At 47.7% G+C, this 21,305-nt stretch overlaps 1 protein-coding gene across 6 annotated transcripts in view; it reads right to left on the reverse strand.

Annotated features, from left to right (window-relative positions):
* Nucleotides 1–852: 852 nt before the first annotated feature.
* Nucleotides 853–21,305, reverse strand: part of LOC136945626 (ankyrin repeat and SAM domain-containing protein 1A-like) — a 56,989-nt gene continuing 36,536 nt past the window's right edge. For 4 of the 6 annotated variants that reach the window (XM_067239568.1, XM_067239567.1, XM_067239565.1 and 1 more), the window contains 12 exons: nucleotides 20,009–20,078; nucleotides 15,979–16,091; nucleotides 10,363–10,461; nucleotides 10,031–10,177; nucleotides 9,832–9,939; nucleotides 9,512–9,676; nucleotides 9,230–9,367; nucleotides 9,077–9,148; nucleotides 8,767–8,853; nucleotides 8,250–8,387; nucleotides 6,225–6,407; nucleotides 4,552–4,668 (listed from right to left, as the gene is read on the reverse strand). In XM_067239568.1, coding sequence (XP_067095669.1) covers nucleotides 4,552–4,668; nucleotides 6,225–6,407; nucleotides 8,250–8,387; nucleotides 8,767–8,853; nucleotides 9,077–9,148; nucleotides 9,230–9,367; nucleotides 9,512–9,676; nucleotides 9,832–9,939; nucleotides 10,031–10,177; nucleotides 10,363–10,461; nucleotides 15,979–16,091; nucleotides 20,009–20,078 — 1,437 coding nt within the window. Of the gene's footprint in view, nucleotides 2,602–4,551; nucleotides 4,669–6,224; nucleotides 6,408–8,249; nucleotides 8,388–8,766; nucleotides 8,854–9,076; nucleotides 9,149–9,229; nucleotides 9,368–9,511; nucleotides 9,677–9,831; nucleotides 9,940–10,030; nucleotides 10,178–10,362; nucleotides 10,462–15,978; nucleotides 16,331–20,008; nucleotides 20,079–21,305 lie in introns of those variants that run through there. The other 2 variants (XM_067239566.1, XM_067239569.1) reach the window with 2 other exon arrangements.

Genomic DNA, 21,305 nt, shown 5'->3' on the forward strand with positions numbered 1-21,305 from the left:
TATTTCCATTACATAAACTGTAGGCCTATTTGTTGTTATAAGGATACTTCATGCATGTTTACCATCATTCAGTTCACTAATTCAATATCAATAATTTATCAAATGATGATTTATAATATGGTCAGTGTCAAATATAATTGTGATCCCAAGAAAATGAGAAACTCGATTTTATTTTAATGCAATGATATAAGACTACTATACCTGATATAAAACTAATGTAACTGGGATTTGGGGCTTGAGGGGCTAAAATAAGGTTTTGAAAGAAGACCTACACTATCTATCATGTGTTTTATTTTAAGATTAAAGCAAAATCGAATGAGGACTGTGTGTAACCTCCATAGATTATGTTGGCTTAATCCTGTTGGTGGTTAGAGGTAAGAAATGACACAAGCCTGCAGTCTCCAGTATTGTTAAATGAGGGCACTTTGAATGTGATCAGTCTTGAAGCTGCAGTGCTGCACAGCTTTCTAATTGCATTTGACAAAATCACTTTGTTGAGTTTCAGGAACTGGTGTTATTTGCCATTGATTGATTTAAGAAGGAACATTGAATGCCCCCTGTAATGGATATAAAGCCATTTATATGAGAGGACATACATTCATAAAATGTGTCACTACTAATGTTCATGTTATTTTGAGACCTGTTCCAACAGATAACCCTCTTATCCCCAAGGCAAATCGCAGTCTAAGTCACTGTGAAACTGTCTCAATTGTAGCAACCATTTTGATGTTAAGTATATATAGTCCACATAGCTTATTGTTCACAGTTTAGTTGAGGTCACCTGCAATTACATGGCCTACAACAAAACTATCAGAAGAATCTGAGTCAAAAAGAGTGACAACAAACACAATCTTCATTGCTTCATTTATTAGTTGTACAATTATGAAAAATAATAATCATAAAAAAGACTGGAAGCCCAAGATTATTTACACATACATCTTTTTTCCTGTATAGCTGTAGTGAGGTCCCTCTTCTGAGTAATTTCTCTCAGTCTCTTATTAATCGCTGGGTAGTCATGATATGTTGAACTTTATAAGACATAGTTGTTTTTCTCTTTTGACAAATGTGGCAAAAATTACATACGTACATACATACATATACATATATATATATATATAGATATCTATAAAAGCAAATCATTCAAGTATCAAAATACAGACTGCTAGAGATTAATTTACAATCCAATATCAATATCTCATTATGATCACTATCCATATCATCAGAATCATCACCAACATACCTCTTATCCATGATCCTTAGCAAATGTGCAAACACTGAGACAGGACCAGGCAGCTAAGCTCATGACAGTGTACCATAGTTACCATACTGGCCTGACCATGTATAGTACTGTGTAATAGCAACGTACTGTGTAATAACTGTAATGGCCGGATAATGTATTCACATGGTCTAAATACACCCGTGACCATAAAGTACTACAAAGAGGTACCAGGATATGGGACTCCGGTGCTGTGTACTGTACCATACTTAAACATTTCTGCTAACGGACCGGTTGGAATGAACAGAGGAAGGGGGTCAGGGTAAAGCAAAGCTCTTCTACCAGCCTGGTCCTCGTTTCCAGCATCAAAACAGTTCAAACATACAAGAATACAAAACATACAACTATTTAATCAAATGAAAGCCATTCCTCTTGTTAAAAACGGTCTTTGTAGTGTTGTTTTATCAGACCTAAAAGCAGGCCACTGACTTACTCCCATTCACGGTTGCACTAACAATCACAGTTTTGTGTTAGGGGTAAAAGGTGATAAGGAAGAGATGCTTTAATTCTACAGAGCAGGTGATGACATACTTAGGAGGATGTCTCTGCATACTCACAATCTCACATTGTTTTCTAACTCTTTATTCGTACCCACATGAGTAACTTATGAGTAGCAGTGCAGATGAACTGAATGTATGCCTTTTTCTCAATGAGTTTTTCATTAACCACAGGTACTGCAATGAGATCGCCAGGTAAATACCCCGTTTCAGTAAACATGACCTCAACCCCTATTGGAAAACAGCATTTCTGGGGAAAACCAGTTTGAGGCATCAACATATTGGGGGAATTCTAACTTGTGATTGTACGGATATAAATAACAAGAAAGAACTTGACTCTCATACTGTATACGTTTTACCCAAAGTGCCTTTTCTAGCTTTTCAGGTTCATATTTTCTTATTAGTACCATGACAGAATAGGAGGGGAAGATGAGTAGGAGGATGGAGCACTTAAAAAGAATCCCCACCACATTATTACATTTTCGCTGGATAACTGACTGTCCAGTGTACGTCGGTGAGGGGTGTGGGGTCTTGGTGAGGCTGGTTGGGTCTGATGGATGGGGTTGAAAGGGAGCAGTAGATGTCTGTCTGTTTGCCTGTCTGTCACCACCCACAACGTATCAGAGGAGAGGGGCCCCCAGTTGACAGGGGGGTTAAGAGAAGAGGAAGCTGTTGACCCTGTCTGGTACTGTAGCATGTTAGAATGGTCCCAGCGAATAGTGAGCTGCAAGGGAGGAAGGTGGGCTCATTTGTTTATCCTACCCAGAATGCAGTACCATGGTAGACCCCTGTCCCTCTCACTTTGGCTTGGGGTCGGGCCACGGTCAACTACAGGGAAGGAGGGAGACAGATATGGACGGACATAAACACATTAACGCCAGCACGCGCACACACACACACACACACAAACACACACACGACAATGAGGTTAAAAAATAGACAATTTGATATGGTGGGCCACACATGAAAAAATAAATAAAAAATCTAACAAATAAAAAGAGAATGAATTGTATTTTAAGTATAATCATTAACAGACTCCAAAGACAGCACTTAAATATTAACTTTGGTTGGATTCCAAAACAAACAAAGGCATTTGAGTCAAAATGGACACATAGAAGGCATGAGTTAAGAAAATAAGGGAATGTAAAAGAGAAGGAAAGTTTTCCTCTTCAAAGAGTCATTCATTGTGTTGACTGAAACACAGTTCTTGACATGTCAAATTATTACAAATTCGACACTGAGGTAAATAAATAAATCTTCAAATGAGGATTGGATGCACTGCACTTCCAGTGATCGCATTTCAGCCTGGAGCAGATTAGATGTAAATTGGACAGAATAGTTTCTAGACGAGCATAAACTTTCTCCAATGCGACATGCTTGGGTTGTAAAATATGTATCTGGGACGTGATGAGCCATCAAATGTATTAACAGATACTGATCATTTCGCTTATTGATTGCTGTACTGGGTTCACAACAAATAATGTCACGCAAAGTCTAGCAGTTGTGATCAGTAGAATTCATGCGTTGTGCATCTCTTTGGCTCAAAACATGAACAGTCTATTAAATTCATCATATATTTAGGGATGCAAATATTTTCAGGCACCCAAGCCCCACTTGAAAAGATCAACTTGGTTTGTCAAGTCAAGGTTTTAACAGGTTAAAACCACAGAAAGGCATGCTCCTCCACAGGGCTGTCTGGGGCAGAGGGGACGTTCATGGAGGACTGGGTCCCCCCCTCCTCCCTCCCCGCCCCGTCCTCTCTACTCTAACCCACTGTCGCTCTCTAGCAAATGCCTCGTCAATGCTAATTGCATTAGCTACTCTCCTTGCAGACTCCACATCACAGTGCTAAGACCCATGCCTCCTTTGGCAGCTTGGCACCAAGCAGAGGGCACGTGTGACAGCAGGAGCACAGTCAGTCTACTGAGTCCTCTGAGAGTGGGTTCAGTCCTGGGTCAAGGGGACAGGCATGGCATCCCTTTGAACAGAGAAGGTGAATGTCCTACTGATGCATAGAACAATGTGGTCAGTCTTACAGTCCCCTCCCGGTAGGTGATCCTTGGCTGTGGCGAAACATTTGATTTCTCCACGCTCGAGTCAGAAGTCTCGAGCGTTCAGAAAAGATGGACAGAGAGACGTTCTTCAGGAGCGCCTCAGAGTGGCCGTCTCCTGGTCGGACAGGAAAAGCACCGGATGAGAAAACAGACTCACTAGAGGAGTAACAAGAACACTGCACTAAAGGAGATGGGGGGGGGGGGCAAGGATCCACAAGTTTAGGGAACAGCGTGAAAGGAGGAGAGGAAGGGGTCATCAAGGACAAGAGAAAGTATGGAGCTCACATTTGACAACGTCATGTCCATGTCATACTAGCTCTACGCACGGTCAGGTCAAGCCGTTAGCATCTCAGCACTGATATGGCATCACTGTTCCTACTATTTTACCATGGAAACATCATAAATATGTCTGGAGGCCGACAGGAGGATAGGGCTAGGTAAAGGACAAAAAGTACAGGCTCTCATGTAGCTTAGCATGAAAGAGAAGGACCTAGTCAGTACCTAGAAGGAGTTGATGATAGCTACACAGTCAGAGAGGAGAGGAGGGTCTTGACAGGTCCACCGGAGGCAGAGGGCGTGAGGGTGGAGAGACAGAGGAAGGGACCAGGGGCCAGAGGCCAGCCCAGAGAGAGGCAGAGTCACAGTGAAAGGCACACAGGAGGAGGTGGAAAAGAGGAGGAAGGTGGGACACGACAGAGTTCAGAGGTCAGGAGGAGGGCTCCACTCAGAATATTGTAGTCTCGTACTTAGTACTGATGGTGCGTTTGGAGTCCTTGGGATCCACCAGCCACGTAGAACTGCCTTGGGACTGGGAGTCCACCTCCAGGTCTAAGGAGTCCACCTGTAGAGGGTGATGTCATTGGGAGATGTCAGAATACAATATAGGGGGGGGGGGGGGGGTTACTATAGGCAACGGCTATACATGGAATCTGTTCATAATTTATTGATGACAATCTAACACAGTCATTTAAGGAAACCACAGGAGGTTGAGCTACCAAATCAGACGGTGTGATTCTCAAACTGGCAGGCTCACACCACTAGGGGGCTCCCAAGACCTCAACAGTGGAGGGGAAAATACAATCGAGAGTTTTCCCTATAGATAAAAGTTGTTCATCAATATGATTGTGAATGTGTTGGGAAGATTATTGGTACAGTCAAATAAAAAAACAAGGACCAAAACAAAACAATTAGCAGGAAGTAGGATGGGAGAGTCTAAGGAGGGATGGGAGAAGGGGAAGGAAATTTCGGTGAGGAGACGGTCTGAGGAGATTGCGGAGGGACAGAAGGAGGAGGGAAGGAAATTTCGGTGAGGAGACGGTCTGAGGAGATTGCGGCGGGACAGGAGAAGGAGGGAAGGAAATTTTGGTGAGGAGACGGTCTGAGGAGATTGCGGAGGGACAGGAGAAGGAGGGAAGGCTTGGTGAGGAGAGGGAGGAGAGGGCAGCACCTGGGTAGCAGGGCTAGCAGAGTGCAGCGGGAGGAAGGAGGAGCGGTGGGTGGTGCAGGTTTGACAGTAACAGCAACGACTGTCCTGAGGGGAAGAGTCCTGGGAGAGACACACACACACAGCCAGGAAGAAAAACAGACAGACAGACAGACATCAATATAGGGGAAATGAAGAGAGAAAAGAGTGATGTGATTGTGGAGGAAGAAAAGGAACACTATCTGAGGGAGAGAAAGAGAGGGAGATGGGGGGAGAAAGAGGGAGATGGGGGGAGAAAGAGGGAGAACGAAAGAGAAAGAGGGAGAAAGAAAGAAAGAGAAAACACGAGGGAGGAGGATGTAAGTAGGACCAGTGAAAGGGATCGACTCGACAAGACTCAATAGATGGGTTAGTTAATGAGATGTGCGTGCTGTGAAGACAGGACCAAATCCAGTCCTGTAGCGTGTCTGTCAGCACTGGGACATGCTGCGATGTGGGGGTGAAACAGCCTGGCTGGGTTGTCCTTTTCATGTTCCACGATGCAGCAACAACACAGGCCTTCCTAGTGAGGCTGGGAGCGTGGAGCATCATATATTCTGTTCATCATATCTAATGACTGGCCCCAGTGGTGTGATCATCTCATCACCATGCAGAGGTGGCCCATAGATAATGGCTGATTACTAATGGCTGAAGGCAGATCAGAACATTGACGTTGTGTCCTTGGGCAAGGCACTTCACCCTACTTGCCTCGGGGGGAATGTCCCTGTACTTACTGTAAGTCGCTCTGGATAAGAGCGTCTGCTAAATGACTAAATGTAATGTAACATTCAGAATAATGTGAGGGGCTGAGCAGGGCTGTCCTACTGCATGTCATCTCACATCTTTGTGTTCTCTGGGTATGGACTTTGGCAGAGGCTGTGTGTACAGGAAGAGACAAACACAGAGGCTGTGTGTACAGGAAGAGACAAACTCACCCCTGACTTCCGCATGCTGGGCCGCGGTTTGGGGACGGGTCGGCTGGATTTGGTCTCAATGACCTCTGACCCAGGTCCTGCCTGGGCGCCCTGGTGCTGCTTGGTCCTCTGGGCCTGGAGAGCGAGCTGATAAGCCACCTCGAATGCCTGTCCCAGCGTCAGGATGATCTCATAGGTCAGGTTCTGCCAATAAGAATGGAGACAAGCAGCCCTCATTAGCATTCTAGTACTCTTGGGTTTCATAGGGACAGACATTTACATTTAGTCATTTAGCAGACGCTCTTATCCAGAGCGACTTACAGTAAGTACAGGGACATTCCCACAAGGCAAGTAGGGTGAAGTGCCTTGCCCAAGGACACACATCATTTGGCACAGCCGGGAATCGAACTGGCAACCTTCTGATTACTAGCCCGATTCCCTAACCGCTCAGCCACCTGACATGCATGACTGCAGCTGAATACGACACTGACTCAAACCGAGCAAGGTACTGACTACACAGACAGACTCTAGTCTTAGTCATTTGCCAATCTTAAATTACTTAAGTGCTAATGTTAACAATCACACTGTATAAAAAGTATGGAAGCACTGTGTAGTATATGGTGTTTTAGACCACTCAATGGTAAGGTACTGTATTAGGAGGCTATGTATGCATACTATGTATGTATTCTAGTCCATGACATGACAGGCAATTTCCAAACAATCAACAACAGTGGGAGCAGGATGGGAATATAGTCTACAGCAGCATAACTACTCAGGAGACACATGTCAGCCTTAGGCAAGATAACTATGCCAAATAGTTGAAAACCAAATGTTCTCTGTCAAGAATAAACTTCCCTAACCAAACAGCAACTACAAGCCAGCTGTGTGCTCTTCAGTCAGCTCCCCTGATCTCACACAAACGCTCCAGCGCTGCAGCTCATTCCAGCCCCCCCCAATCTCCCACTGAGGGATGATAGATGAAGGCCACCATGTACTGGGAATCAGAAACAAAGCATTCTAGCTCCGTGTGTGTGTGTTCGGAAGTAAACATCTGGAGATCTGAGGCGTTCTCACTGGGCCACAAACATCTCCACAAACCGGCCACGACACAGCAGAAAACTCTGCAACACAGAACCCCAAACTAGCAACGAGTGGTTTGTACAGACGTTCTCTGGTAAACCTTTAAAGCACTTTTGTCTAATAGTTGGCCGTGGGTGCGATAAGCACTGTGTGGGCTGGTGAGAAATGAGCCTGCGGTGTCTGCGGTGCCTGATAGCAGCATTCTAGGCCAGGCCAGTCAATACTGTTTAAAAGATCACATGTCCATCCTATTATCCACCCTCCCCTCAACTGCATTAACTCCTCAGGGCAGAGGGTCCAGACTACAGCTTCTGCAACAGTAGGCCTCCCTCCCTCCCTCCCTCCCTCCCTCCCTCCCTCCCTCCCTCCCTCCCTCCCTCCCTCCCTCCCTCCCTCCCTCCCTCCCTCCCTCCCTCCCTCCCTCCCTCCCTCCCTCCCTCCCTCCCTCCCTCCCGGACAGCCAGCCTCCCTCCCTCCCGGACAGCCAGCCTCCCTCCGTCCCTCCCGGACAGCCAGCCTGCCTCCGTCCCTCCCGGACAGCCTCCCTCCCTCCCGGACAGCCAGCCTGTCTCCGTGCGCTGCAGCAGTGCACTGGGACGACCCTGCCTGGGTTCATGGGAGGAGGCCGTTCAGCTAGATAATCACCAAGGGCGGACAAGAGGTCAGTTATCAACACCACAGGGTGCCACTCTGGTCTGGAGGGAGGCAATCAAGTTTTGCTAAGGCGTGAACCCTTGGAGGGAGATAAGGCAGAGAGATAACATGGAAATCCTGCCCGGGTTGCTGGGCGTCTCTCAGAAGTGATATGGGGACAAGGAAAGAACCTCTTCTGAAGAGGAACGACCGATTAAATACGGGCTGCTGTGAGATCCACTCACAAGGGTTTCCTGGCTGTGGCCCAGTTGGGCTGTCCCCGCAAACTGCAAAAGGAAGGTTTTAGATTGGGCTTGTGGTCAGTGATCTCACCACATCGATGGTGCTGAACACGTGGCAGTAGTGGTGGCTGGTCTGCAGGTCCTTGGTGATGTAGGCAAAGGTACACAGGTCCTCTGGATCCTGGGCCGCACACGAGATGTTCCTGATCTCATGTTCTGCTATGATGTTCTGCACGGACGTGAGACAGGACAGGTGAAACACTGAGCGGCGGCAGAGACGTAAATATCACAGCCACCTTTCCATCATGATATAGAAAGGTCAATGTGTGTACACATGATTCCAGTCAACCTAGGTCTGAGCCAGGGCTTGTGTAAAGGTCTCTGTGAGACCGAACAGAGGGTGACATTTACACACAGCAGGAGGGGCAGACCAGGATCAATATGATGTGTGTAACAAGATACTGGCTGACCAGTTCCTGTCCTGCAGTCTGGCCTCCTTGGCTGGAAAAGTGGGTCTCCTTGCTGTGTCTCAAATGACTCCCCACCTCGTACAGACTATGCCTGACCCAGTCCTATATATTGAGCAACTCTTTGGTCAGTGTCCCAACCTTGTTTGCAGCGTCAATGAACTTGACGCCCTTGTAGGTGATGGAGAGGATGATGGTGGGCACCTTCCTCATCTGCTCAGTCGACCTCTGGGAAACAGACAACAGCAAGTACATCAGTCTGGGAATCATCAGCTCACAGGTCAGAGGGTAGTTGATCTCTAACAATGGGCAGACCAGAAACAGAGAGAGAGAGATAGCCATAGAGCGCGACTGAGAGCGAAAGATAGACAGAGAGAAAGATAGACAGAGAGAGAAGAAAGAGAGCGAGGGCGGGAGAAAGGCAGAGATGGAGTGAGGAGGCATGACCTACCCTCATTTTGGCACAGGCGTCCTGAGTGGACTCGGTCCCCCGCAGCTCTTTGATCAGCATGGAGCCCAAATACTGGAGAGACAGACGAGAGCACATCAAACAAGGTGTTCAACTGGGCCAGGGGTGACCAACTAACGAAAGAGAGGGTCTTACATTGGCTTCATAGCCGCAAGATTCAAAGATGAGCTTCTCAGGCTGGTGGTGCCAGTTCTGGACCGGGGCGTAGGGGGCTGCCAGGCTGGGGGGCCGCAGGGTCAGACGAGGCTCCCGGTGACGGTCTTCGTACCTCTCCTGAGGGGACAGGGGGGGCACACAGGGAGAAGCTCTGGTTTAGCATACGAGGTCTACCGAAGAGCACACATGGTAGGAACAGAGAAAAGCATGTTTTTGACTATGGATCAGCATGTCCCTGGGATGCTACTGATGACCACACACATGAGACTGGTGGCGTTCACTGCGGCCTCGGGGGGCTACATCATAGTCGGGGTCCTTCCTCCTCCCAGAATCCCCCAGGGGCAGGAGGGGGTCCATGGACCGGCCCGTGTAGGAGTCCATCTGACTGAGAGGAGAGGAGGTCTGGGAGCCTGGTAGATCCAGACACTGGTGACACACACACACAGCAGGATTACCAGGATTATTTAGACTCAATGAGAGTGATAGTTTGTATGGTAGCATGATGTAGGGTTTCTACTATGCAGCAGAGCTGAACAGCGTGAGGTATAGCAGAGCTGAACAGCGTGAGGTACCCTCCTCACCCTTATTTGGGACAGACGTGGTGGTTTGACAGGAGGCTCCTCATAGGGCCGTTCGGCCAAGGAGGCGATGATGCGTTTCCTGTGTCCGAGCAAGGAGATCTTCAGCACCTGGAGGTAAACAGGACAGGAAAGCCGTGTGAGCCAGTACACACACACACACACACTTTCCACCGCAGGTCGCATTAACACCCAGACTCACGTTGACAATCTCCAGCTCCCACAGGTTCTTGACACACTCCAAGTTGCGGTATCCGCTGGACAGAAAGTTGTGGATGTATTCCTGCAGGCCCAGGATATCCAGCCAGGAGGAGAGAGAGCTGCTGCCGTCACAGCCCAGAGCCTTCACCTGCAGGGGGAGACAGAGTCAGTGATACACTGATGTATCAACCAGCTGGAGCTACAGTCAACCTCACTACATTGCTATGTTTTAATATCAAGTTGTTAAGTTCAAAGGGACTTTGCTCTTGGCTGACTATCTTCCTCATGAGGACAGTTAGTAGACAGTAGCACTGTGCTAGTTTGTAGACTGACCTTAGGTAGAGATCTAGCAGCGTGCAGAATCTTCCTCCGGTGTCCTGGGTCTGTGATCCCGATCTCTCTCAGGTCCTGGTCCTCCATCACATTACTACCCTGTAACACACACACATACACACACACAGGTTAACATAAGATAGAAAAGAATCAAAACTACACAAAGATCAAGCCATGAAGGGGAACTGTAGCTTTCTAAACCTCATAAAAGGATGTCTAGCACAGCTTTTAGTATCGAAGGGCCTATAGGTTAAGCTGTAGCTTAGATTAAACCACACAGACAGAAATGCCCCCCACATGGTTAGCATTGATCTGCCTTAATGCCGCCACAGCAGAAAAGGCTCAATTTCTCCTGAGAGTGAGGAACTTCGACCCCCCCCTTATGGAACAAAAGGCTTGGGTCCATGGACAGCATCATCAAAGACTCCCGAAGACTGTGGGACTGGAGCAATGGATGACTGATCAATGAATCAATCTGAGAGCTGTGGGGTGAGGGTTACAGTATCGGCGTCTGACGCCTGCAACACTAAAAACACTCCAGACGCCTTAGAAAGGCTGGCCCACTTCAATCGTTATCAATCATTCCTATTGTCCAAACATGGGTGGAGGACATTACAAAGCAGATGGTTAGTTTGGTGTCCCCTCTCCTGTAGTCCTCAGTCTACTACACTGCACACAGGTAGGTTGTGATCAAGGTAGGGACACTGCCTGGGAGTTGCTGCCTGCCACACAGTGAGGCTCACAATGGAGTCTTAACAGGATTATAGTACACAGAGCAGCATAGTCAGCAGCTGGGAGTGGAGAGAGTTCTCTGTGGGTCAGGAGCTGAAATGGTCAGATGTTGTGTGTGTGTGTATGAGACAGGGTTGCGTGTCAGTATTTATTAGATACAAGGTTGCAGAGTGGATGCAGGGTAAAAGGCTGTGTGTGCGTGTTTGTGTGAGTGCGGGGGATTTACAGTGTATTAACCTGACTGCGCAGGATTATGATCATGTGAGTTAGCGAGGGAAAGAAAGAGAGACAAAAAGAGGAGGGGTTAATGACAAAAGAGAGAGAGGAAGTGAGGAGGAATAAATGAGCGCTAAGTGAGCGGTGGAGGGGAATAACAGTGTTTGTTCTACTTTACAACAACAGCTGACAGGCTTCCTATTCTCATTTGAAACGGTCAGCTCCATGCTGCTCTCTGGGAGATGCACAGTCCATTAAACCCTTTCCAGTTGACGATGATGAGGAACTGAGAAGCACAGATGAGGCGGGAACAAATCCATACAGCCCAGCCCAGCCCAGCCAACCCAGCCCAACCCAGCCCAGCCAGCCCAGCCTTCCCCAGTGTGGACAGCAGCCTTTGCCTGCCCCCCTGGGGACCGGAGATGGCCGCTGTGTTTGGAATACAGAGTTCAGTCAACCTCAGGCCCATCAGTTATCGGCACGACTCGATAAGCCAACAGCACAGTAAACTGAAAAATGCAAACACCTAGCCGTCTGTATTTAAATGAGCTCATTTTGGCGTTGCAGTGGCGGGGGCTGCTGACAGAGAGTGCTGCATGTCCAGAAGCAATCTTAGATGAGGTGTGTGTGTGCTTGTGTTCGCTGCGCCAGTGTCAGAGACTGCCATGTCAACACACGGGTGCAGACACACACACGCGTGCACACACACTTGGTTCCTCCGCAGCCCTGAGCCTGACACTCCTATCACACTCTCACAACCAACCCCGCCAGACCTGCTGCTGTAACCAAGGAGACAAGAGAAGTGCTCTTGCCTTGGTGAGGAAGGACACTTGAACGGGATTATCCAATTCCTAAACGGCAGCAGAGTGGATGACATTTTCAACCTCCCGGGACCACAGGTAACTGTCATCCCAAGGGTCTGAGCTTCTACTGAGATCCTCCAAGTCCAGTGGCTAAAACACACACAGAACTAGTGATGAACGGTGTGAAGGCTTTGAACTCTACAGGGAAATCTCTTTAATGTGCTTTCACTGTCCCCATGTTGCAACTATAACTGCAGACATAGCAGGTAGAGCAGAGAATACATCAGGAAGACAGCTGACTTCAGCTAAAGCTGATAAGAGGTATACATCCAGGGTACTGCGCGTGTCACCCAGGTGTCATCCATCTTGGCTGTGCTCCCTGGCCTGCCATCAGGGCTCTTTTCTCTCTGCTCCACCTCGTCACCGACGAACACCCACACCCCTGGGAAAAGACTTCTGCCTCCGTGTGACTGGCTGAGCAGCCTGTCAGTGAACAGCCCACCAATGACATTGACAAAACTGTGTCCCTAAACCTGTCCATAGGCCGGTGTAATGCAGTGCTACGGGTAAGACATGGCTACATTTGGGTTAGGAGGGTTTGCCTTGAGGTGCACTAGTAATTGTTGGTTACTTTGGTTGCTCGAGGTGTGTATTCTGTTCTAACCTCGAGCTGTTCCTGGGCTACATCTCTGTGGCTTTGCACAACCAAACAAACATGAATACGTTCTCAAATGCACACTGGTTCTGCTTTAGAATATTCCCATGCCCACTTCTAACTGTGTTAATCACAGGCCTGCATCGTATAGACCCTAGAACAGAGAGAAGAGAGATGGATCAAAATCACACAGGCACAATCCCAGAAGACGGCCACGACTGCTCCTGTAATCTAGCTTGCGGCATCGTTGTGTTTGATTACAAGTCCTGCTCTAACTTGTTCGGTCGTTGCTGCAGCTGCGGCCTCTACCCACCTCAGGTTTCAAGGAAACTCATTCTCTCTGACTGCCTTGATGAGCAGGCGCTCCACCGCTGAGTCTCTCTGGGAGTCAGCGCTGCTGTGAATGTTAACGCAGACCCCCTCCTCTGACGGGGAGCGAGCTGGCCACTTGTCTACCTGGGCTGGATTGACACACAGGGGGCTGAGGAGGCGAGTCACTGCGCCACGCGTCAACTGGGAGCGCTGGACGCAGAGATGGGGGTTCCGAAAGCAGCTGGCTTCTTCAAATCCTTCTCTCTCCAGGTCGATAGAAAAACATCTCATTTGTGTTCTAAAAGGCCCCCTCTTAGCTTTCATCTGACAACACAATACAATCACCGTTGCCTTATTGATCTGAAGCTTGGAGCCGACTGTCGGCAAGAGAGAGATCACACAGTCCTCGCTACTGGCATAAACACGGTTTAATCAGTCATCTGGACTTGGCTCACTGCTACAAAGTAGTAATCTAGATACTGCAAAACCTCCTCTCTATCCTGGGGTAAAGACTGGAGACATGTCATCAGATGAATACAACTCATTACATTTGACATAAAATGATCTGAGGGCTATGGGGAAGTAGAAACAGGTTGTGTCTGTATAGATTTCTACCGTCAACAGCTAACCTAATAGGTTCAAAACAGGAAACAAAAGCCATTTCAGAGGGTGTATGTTCATGTGTGTCAGAGACCATGTGAAGCAGTGTCAGTTGGTAGATTTGACAGTTCTAAAGTGCTCTAGATATTAATTTCTGCTGGTGTCCTAGCCATCTGGAGATTCATATCAATCAGTTAATCTGCTGGCAAGTCCAGTTTTAATTAGCTGGCTATTATCTTCCTTCCAAATTAGGTTAAAAATACTTTGCCATTGACGTTGGGATGCAGATTTTGGAGGTGCTGTGATTCAGCTTGCTTCCACACATAGTGTTATTGACTGGCAAAAGAAGAAGGGTTTTTATTAAACACATTAAGTCTTAAAGGTCACCCTTTAGTGAATGTGCTGACAGGACCAACTGTTACTGAAAGCTTACTGCTTTTGTCCAGATCCTCTACAGATATAAGCCTCGCAGGTGGTCTTTGTGCCTGAAATAAGACAGGAAACTGTTGGCAGCCTGCTCCAGAAGAAATGGAGGGATGAGGAAGCAGGGTGAAAGAGCGAAGGACAAAAAGAAAAGAGAGAGATTACCACTGCATGCCAGAGATTAGAATGCAGGTTTTGATGTTCAGAGAGTGTGAGACTGAGAGAGAGGGAGTGAGGAGTCAGAAAGACAGCATATTTGATGGAGCTGGGAGCTGGATAGCAAAGCCAAGAGAATTAAAATAATTAGAGGAAATGAAAGTGAAGGGGAGATTAAGTCACTCACTTTTAAACTGCACAGGAACCAAGTCTGTCAATTTGGGCTTTAGACATTAGATTAAACAACCACAATAACAAGTGTACATGTAGCAAACCTGACATGATAGGACAGAGCTGACTTGCACAGAGGTATCAAACCAAACTGTATATATATATATAACATGGACAGTTTGGTTTGTGAAGTAAGTACTTCCCTAACAAGGTAACTAACATAGCAGACACTAGCAGGATGGATAGTCATTGTCTACTAGTGTAGATTCTGTAGCGCTAAGGCTCCTTCCAAGTCCTCAGAGGGTAACAGGCAGAGGGAGGACCAGGGGACAGCTGCCCGTTCTCCTGTGACTCACATCTGACGGCGCCAATTTACGACCCTGTGTCACGTAAATCACAGCAAGCACACACACACAATCATCGCTAACCACTGACCTTCCCTGTCAGGAGGACAAAGACATCAAATGGAGTGCTGTCACCCTAGTTTCCTACCAATGCAAACGTGTTGAAACACAAGGTGAAACTAAGTTCCCTTCTCTGTGGCAAATGACACAGTCACACCATTGACTGTCACTGTGGCTATTTTACGGCAGGCAGGTATTTCACAGAAAACCACACAGTGTAGTATGCGCACGCACACACAGACACACACACGGTCCAGAGCTAGGCGACAGCACTGGGAGAGGTGGTGCACAGAGACGGGCCTAGGTGGCCATCCTGACACGCCTCGGCCCCCTCCTTTAGACCAGGTACGGCCCGGCGCTCCACCAGCTGGGACCCACATCTCCTCCTCCATCAATCCTCATTACCAAGCCTGTACAGAACAACGGGGTCAGAACATAACAGCACCGCACGGCCCAGTCGTCCCGGCAACAGCAGTTATTGAGGCGCTGTTTCATTAGAGGGGTGAAGCTATTCCCCGAGGCAGCCCGGGGAGAGAACATACTGGAAGGTTAGACGTGGTTGTTGACTAAATGCTGACAGCATGTGGCCCGCTTTTCTGTGTCACCTGAGCAGTCTTCTGACATTAAGCTGTATTCAATTATCCAATGGAGGAAATAGGAGGAAATCGTCATCACATGAGCACTCTTATCAAATCCACAGAAGCTACCTTGAAAGTCTAAGGCCAGAACTGGGAGTTGATTGCCTTTGGCATTAGTCATTTCTCTGGCACAGGCACAGTGATGGCTGTGTAATGCTGTGGTGCCATTGCAGAAGAACTCCTGTATGTAGGGGAGGGGCCTGAGGAGGGTATTAGGGAATGAGTAAATTAAACTTTCCAGGAGAGGCTAATGAGATCTGTGGAGCCTAATCGAAGACTACTTCAGTATCTGATGAATACCTATTGACTGTGAGGAAAACCGAGATATAAAGCCAGACATCTCCTAGGGCTACACTGTGACAGACACAGAGACACAGAATGGAGGAGAGAGAGCACAAGATAATTGGCCCACACACAAACATGGAAGGAGGGACACGAACAAGAGCCGTCCCCAGGGGAGGGAGGGAGAGCTCCAGAAGTATCAAGGAGGAAGGAGAAAGACTCACCATGTAGCGCAGGTCGTCAAAGCCGTTGAGCAGCAGCTTGCTCTCGTATTGCGGCAGGCCCACATGCTCCAGCCAGTCCCCCACGGGCTGCTCCAGCAGCCGCCCGGACGCACCTGCCGACAGAGGGAAGCGCTTGAGCAGGGAGAAGCCTTTCAGCCGGTAGCAGCGGCACTCGGAGGACGACACGTGGCATTGCCACATCATCCTGGGCCAGCAGAGCCGAGTGCACCAGCACCACGAGGGCAGGGGAGACAGGGTCCACACCTGGCAGGGCGTCGGCCTCCGCAGGGCAGCGGGGGGCCGAACCACGGGCTCCTGAGGTCTAACTGGCCCCTTGGGCTCAGTGGGGAAGGGGGTGGGGTGGGGTGGGGGGGGAACTGCAGCTGGTTGATAACTAGATTCCTGATAAGTCCACTTTGTTCTTACAGTCAACCAGCACAAAACTGTCCAAAAACGTTTTAAAAAGAGCTGAGAGTGTCCACAAGTGTATCATAGTTCAAATCGTAAAACCAGGAGAAAAATTCGGAATGAATTTCACATATATCCGGACAGTTTCTTTTGACAAATATACAAGCTTGCAGAAAACGAGCAGTTTTTAATGAGGGAGGAGAGTGAGAAGGTGCTGAGCTGCAGGAGCTGGGTTGTTTGTTGGTCGGGGGTGGGGCGCTTCTCCTGGTGGGAATGTGTGTTTTGGCCCAGCCTAAAGTCCTTCAGAACTTAGAAGGAGTAGCAGGAGGAGGCAGCAGCTCAATATTTAAGCCCGCAACTCTTCTCAGGGTCTCCCTGAGCAAACATACACACACTCACGAGAGGCGTTGCCCAATTGAAAAAATGATGGTGTGTATGAGTGGAGTATCAGAGGTGACAGACCATCTCCAGGGTGATTATAATGAGCTGCGGTGATGAGACAAGAGAACAAACAATACACTGACTGTGGAGCTCCTTTTACTAGGAAGAAACACTAAGAAGTAACACAGCTGTCTGTCTAAACATGTGGACATTTTAGTCAAATACACCACTGAAAACTAACCTCTGACCATTTGCAGAATAAAGTCCTGTGGCTTACTTCTGATTATTATTCCAGTCATGCATCCACTTTCCAAACAGCTCGGTATATCCTTCAAATAAACTGCTAATCATAAGTCATAAAAATGGCAGTGCAAGACGAAGCTGACAGATCTCAAATCAATACATGGTGACTTTCCTTATAAAATACTCCAATCTGGAATCAGAGCATAAGGCTCATGACTGAAAGAAATAGATATCACAACTTCAAGTAGTGAATTCTAACTACTATCATGTCTCCTTGTCCAACCTAGTTTACACTCAGTCTGATCTAGCCAGAAACACCATACAAACACACACACACACAAACACACACACACACACAACCTCACAGACTAAACAGTGCAATCTACTGTATAAATGCATCTACAGAATCAAGTATCCACTACAGAAATTGCTACTTCAGCAAGGCTTTTCAGCGCCAAGTCTCCTGTCAGGACGTTTCCCTGGAAGTCTGGTGGCTCACCCTGCCTCTCCACGCTCAGACTGGCTCTTTGTCTATCCGGCTGATATCAAAATTCTCCCAGGTCCTCCGACAGTTAAATCAAACAGACCCAATCCTGGAGAGATGCTCGGTTTGTGTCCTTCTATTGTCCTCGCTGTTCACAGCTCCGCTGTCTGCAATTTCTCTCTCCTCTCTCACGCTCACTCGCTTTTACCCCACTCCTCCCTCCCTGCTATTCCCCCCACCACTCTCTTCCTCTCTCGCTCTCCTCTCTCTCTCTCTCTCTCTCTCTCTCTCTCTCTCTCCCTCCCTCTCTCTCTCTCTCTCTCTCTGAGACTGCAGGGTGGCTGTTTATTGTCTGTGAGTGAGATGCCATTCCCCACTAACCTGTCTCTCTCTCTTCCCATGGTTCTCAACCTCTCCGTGCACTCTCAGATCTAACTGTCCCTCTACTGTAGGATGACATGTCACCTTTCCCGCCGTCTCTCGTCTCTTTCATCACAGCTAAGCAACTCATCAGCAACCAGGGAGAGAGAGGAACAGAGGGCTGGAGACTGATTGCATGGGGACCATTAACAGGGAACATCACAGCTCGCCCACCACTGTCTTTAGGAACACCCAGGACTGGATCAAAGAAAGAGCAGTGCAGTGGCTCGTCAGATCCAAAACACACCCAGCCTCCAAGAAGCCTTCTCTGGCAGTTCCCTGACGCCCTGCTGACAGCAGCCTTATGGAGACAGACCTGTAGGGGGCGGAGGCTGGTTTAGACTGTGGAGGTTAGTAGACCCGGGCTTAGAGAGGGAGGCTCACTCAGCACAACAGCCCAAGGAGGACAGGGACAAGAGGACCCTCAGCAGCTCTCTTGCACTGGGCTAGCCTCACAGCAAGTCTGAAAACACAAAACAAGCTTATCCCCAGATATTTGCATGCTTGTTAATATTTTAACAGCTCACTCCAATGAAGACCACAACAAACCAGTAGGAAAAAAAATGCCAAGAAGCAATAAAAAGAAGACGGCCAAGCTACTTTTATTGGAATATACCCTTGGGCAGAACACAACTCTCACACGAGAAGGAATTCTCGTGTGAGAGTTGGTGTTGTGGTGGGGGAGGGGGATGCTGACAGGGACCATGGTTCTGGTTCACTACCCCAGTCCCAGGGTCCCTCAGTGAACATCTATCACACTCCTAGGACGTGCTCGCCTGCCTCATGCTATGCCATGCTACGCCACAGGAGAGTACAGAAGGCATGATAGTGTGTACAGGCTTTAGACAACACCAACCAGCCAAATGAACATACGCCTAGAAGAAATAGGTCTTCGAGATCCAATAGTGCAGCCTTCAAGGCACAAAAACTGCAAAAACCTGGTACCTTCCAAGTTTAGACATTTGTCCTACTGGGGCACTCAGAAAAGGAGGCCAGAGCCAGCTGGGGAAGGGGTACACAGCCGGACCCCGGGTAGGTACAGGCGGGTCACTTTGGAAGCGGTGGTGTAGCTGTGTATCTGGGTCACAGAACTGAGAGTGAACAGTGTGGAAAGGGACAGCCAATTACATCTCCACTCCCTAAAGTAAACCCCGGCCCATTGGTTAATTCTAGACCCTTTGGGAGAACTCTATAGAACCGCTACTTTTATCCACTGTTTGTGGATAAAAGCTCCCCTTTTATCCACAAATTAAAAAAAGCCAACCCCCAAAAATGTTCTTCAATATTGCCTTGTCCTTTACCAAGGCTGGTGCCTCTTTTGGTCTAATAAAACCTGATGCTCCTTTTGGCCCTGTCATCCCTCTCCCAGCTCCTTCTATGAGCTCAGCTTCTACATTTTACTGGATCTTTCAAGACGCAGCTCTGTTTCCCTGTAAGCTATTCAGATGGATCAAATGACCCAGGGGACCGTTGAAACCCCCGCCAGCCAAGCCTTCTGCAGACGGCGCAGAAAGATTTAAGACCACTAACAGAATGCCTTGAGACAAACAGGAGAGTGCAGGATGTCAAGGCACTCCTGTTACAGTAAACCTGGACAACAATACCAGCAAGAATCCAACCCAGTGAGACAGAATACAGCTTTGTGTTATTGTAAATATTTATGGCAAAACAGGCAGGTGTTTTATCATCTTATACATTTAGTAATTTCTCTTATACAAACTACGTACTGTTGCTGAACCCTTTGATACAAGTCAGTAAAGGAAGACCACATCTAGCCTACAAAAGAGAAATGATGAAGCAAACTAATTTACTGCTTGTCACTTTACACCATCTACACGCTACATGTTACATCAGACCGATAAAACAAACGTGAACTTTGGAGAGACGGGTAGAAAAGGATCTTCGACAGTTGACATGCATTACACTATCTCCTTGAAAGAACCTTCCCTTTCAAATCCATAAGGGACAAAGAAAACTATCAATTCTACAGGTAATCTGTGAAGGATGGAAGACGCGACACTGATGGAGGTCATGACATTGACAACAACTGTGATAGTAGCAGTGTTTGGGAGAGGAGCACTTTCAGCACTGTACCTGGCGTGGCATACTGCTGGTCCCTGGAGAAATCGATTCCAGCTCCGATCAGCGTCATGATCTTCTCAATCTGTGAAGAGAGAGAAGACGAGGAAATGACAGGGTAAGAGCGACCCCCTTCACCCTCACCACCATCATCACCCTCACCACCATCATCACCATCACCAACATCACCACCTCCACCATAACTTCAAGAACAGCTGCTGATTTCCATCCTTCAAATCCACCAAGATGTATAAGGTGACCTACTCATGCATATACTGTAGATAACTGGTTAGGCTTACAAGGGAATGATAAAGTTTGATCTGAATGCATGTCATGTTCTAACTGTGTCTATATTTGAGCACCAAGTAGGGTTGTTTTGATCATTTCAAACCGCTAGTTCATCGTTTGATAGAGGGACTGGGGTGTCCTGAAAATCATTTCAACAATTCTCTCTTGTTATGAGTCTGTGGAGCCTGCAGCCAAATACAGATATTACAGAGCAGAGGCAACCCAATCTCACAGTTACAGCAGGGTTGAAAACCGTATCAGACTTCGGAGGGATTTATTTTATTGATAAACCTGAAGAGAAAGAACAGGAGCAGCAACAATCTTTTCCTCCCATTAGATGTGATTTATACAGAACCATGCGAACCCAGGTCTGAAGACAGAGCAGAGAGAGCAGAGACACCACTGAACAGGAACTTCCCATTCCATGCTTTCGACTGACACATTTTATCATGTATCATCCACCTATTTGTGATGCATGTCTCTAAAGAGAAGGTGTACACACACACACACGTCACTCAAACATTCATTTTGGAGAGCACTGAAGCAGGAGCCGGCTTTAGAGCAGCAATATTACATCAGTCATACAGACAGTCAACACTCTGCACCTATAAGACACTGTCACTGGGACACTTCCACCTATCAGAAGAGAGTGGGCATGTCATGTCAGACAGGCTCCACCTGAAACCAATCTCAGCATAGGTCGGAATATATGTATGTTTACATCGACCAACTTCTGTGAATGCTTTCCAGGCAAACTATTTAGAAACAGCCTTCATGTTTGCGACAGTTTGCCGTAAGTGATATAAAATGGCTTGCACTACTGAACGACACTTATTGAAGATTTATGTTCTGTCTCTATCCCAGACCTTCCTACATCCTAACAGGCCATAATACCAGACTGCATCAGCAAATTGTCTGTCTGACCTTTTTTTTTTTTCTCAGTCAACCTACACTCTGGAAAACTAAGAATTCAGGGTGGAGGCCCAAAAAGAGAACTTCTGATGTGTCAGTTTTGACATATGAT

Source organism: Osmerus mordax, chromosome 7, assembly GCF_038355195.1.
Source record: "Osmerus mordax isolate fOsmMor3 chromosome 7, fOsmMor3.pri, whole genome shotgun sequence".
Taxonomy (NCBI): Eukaryota; Metazoa; Chordata; class Actinopteri; order Osmeriformes; family Osmeridae; genus Osmerus; species Osmerus mordax.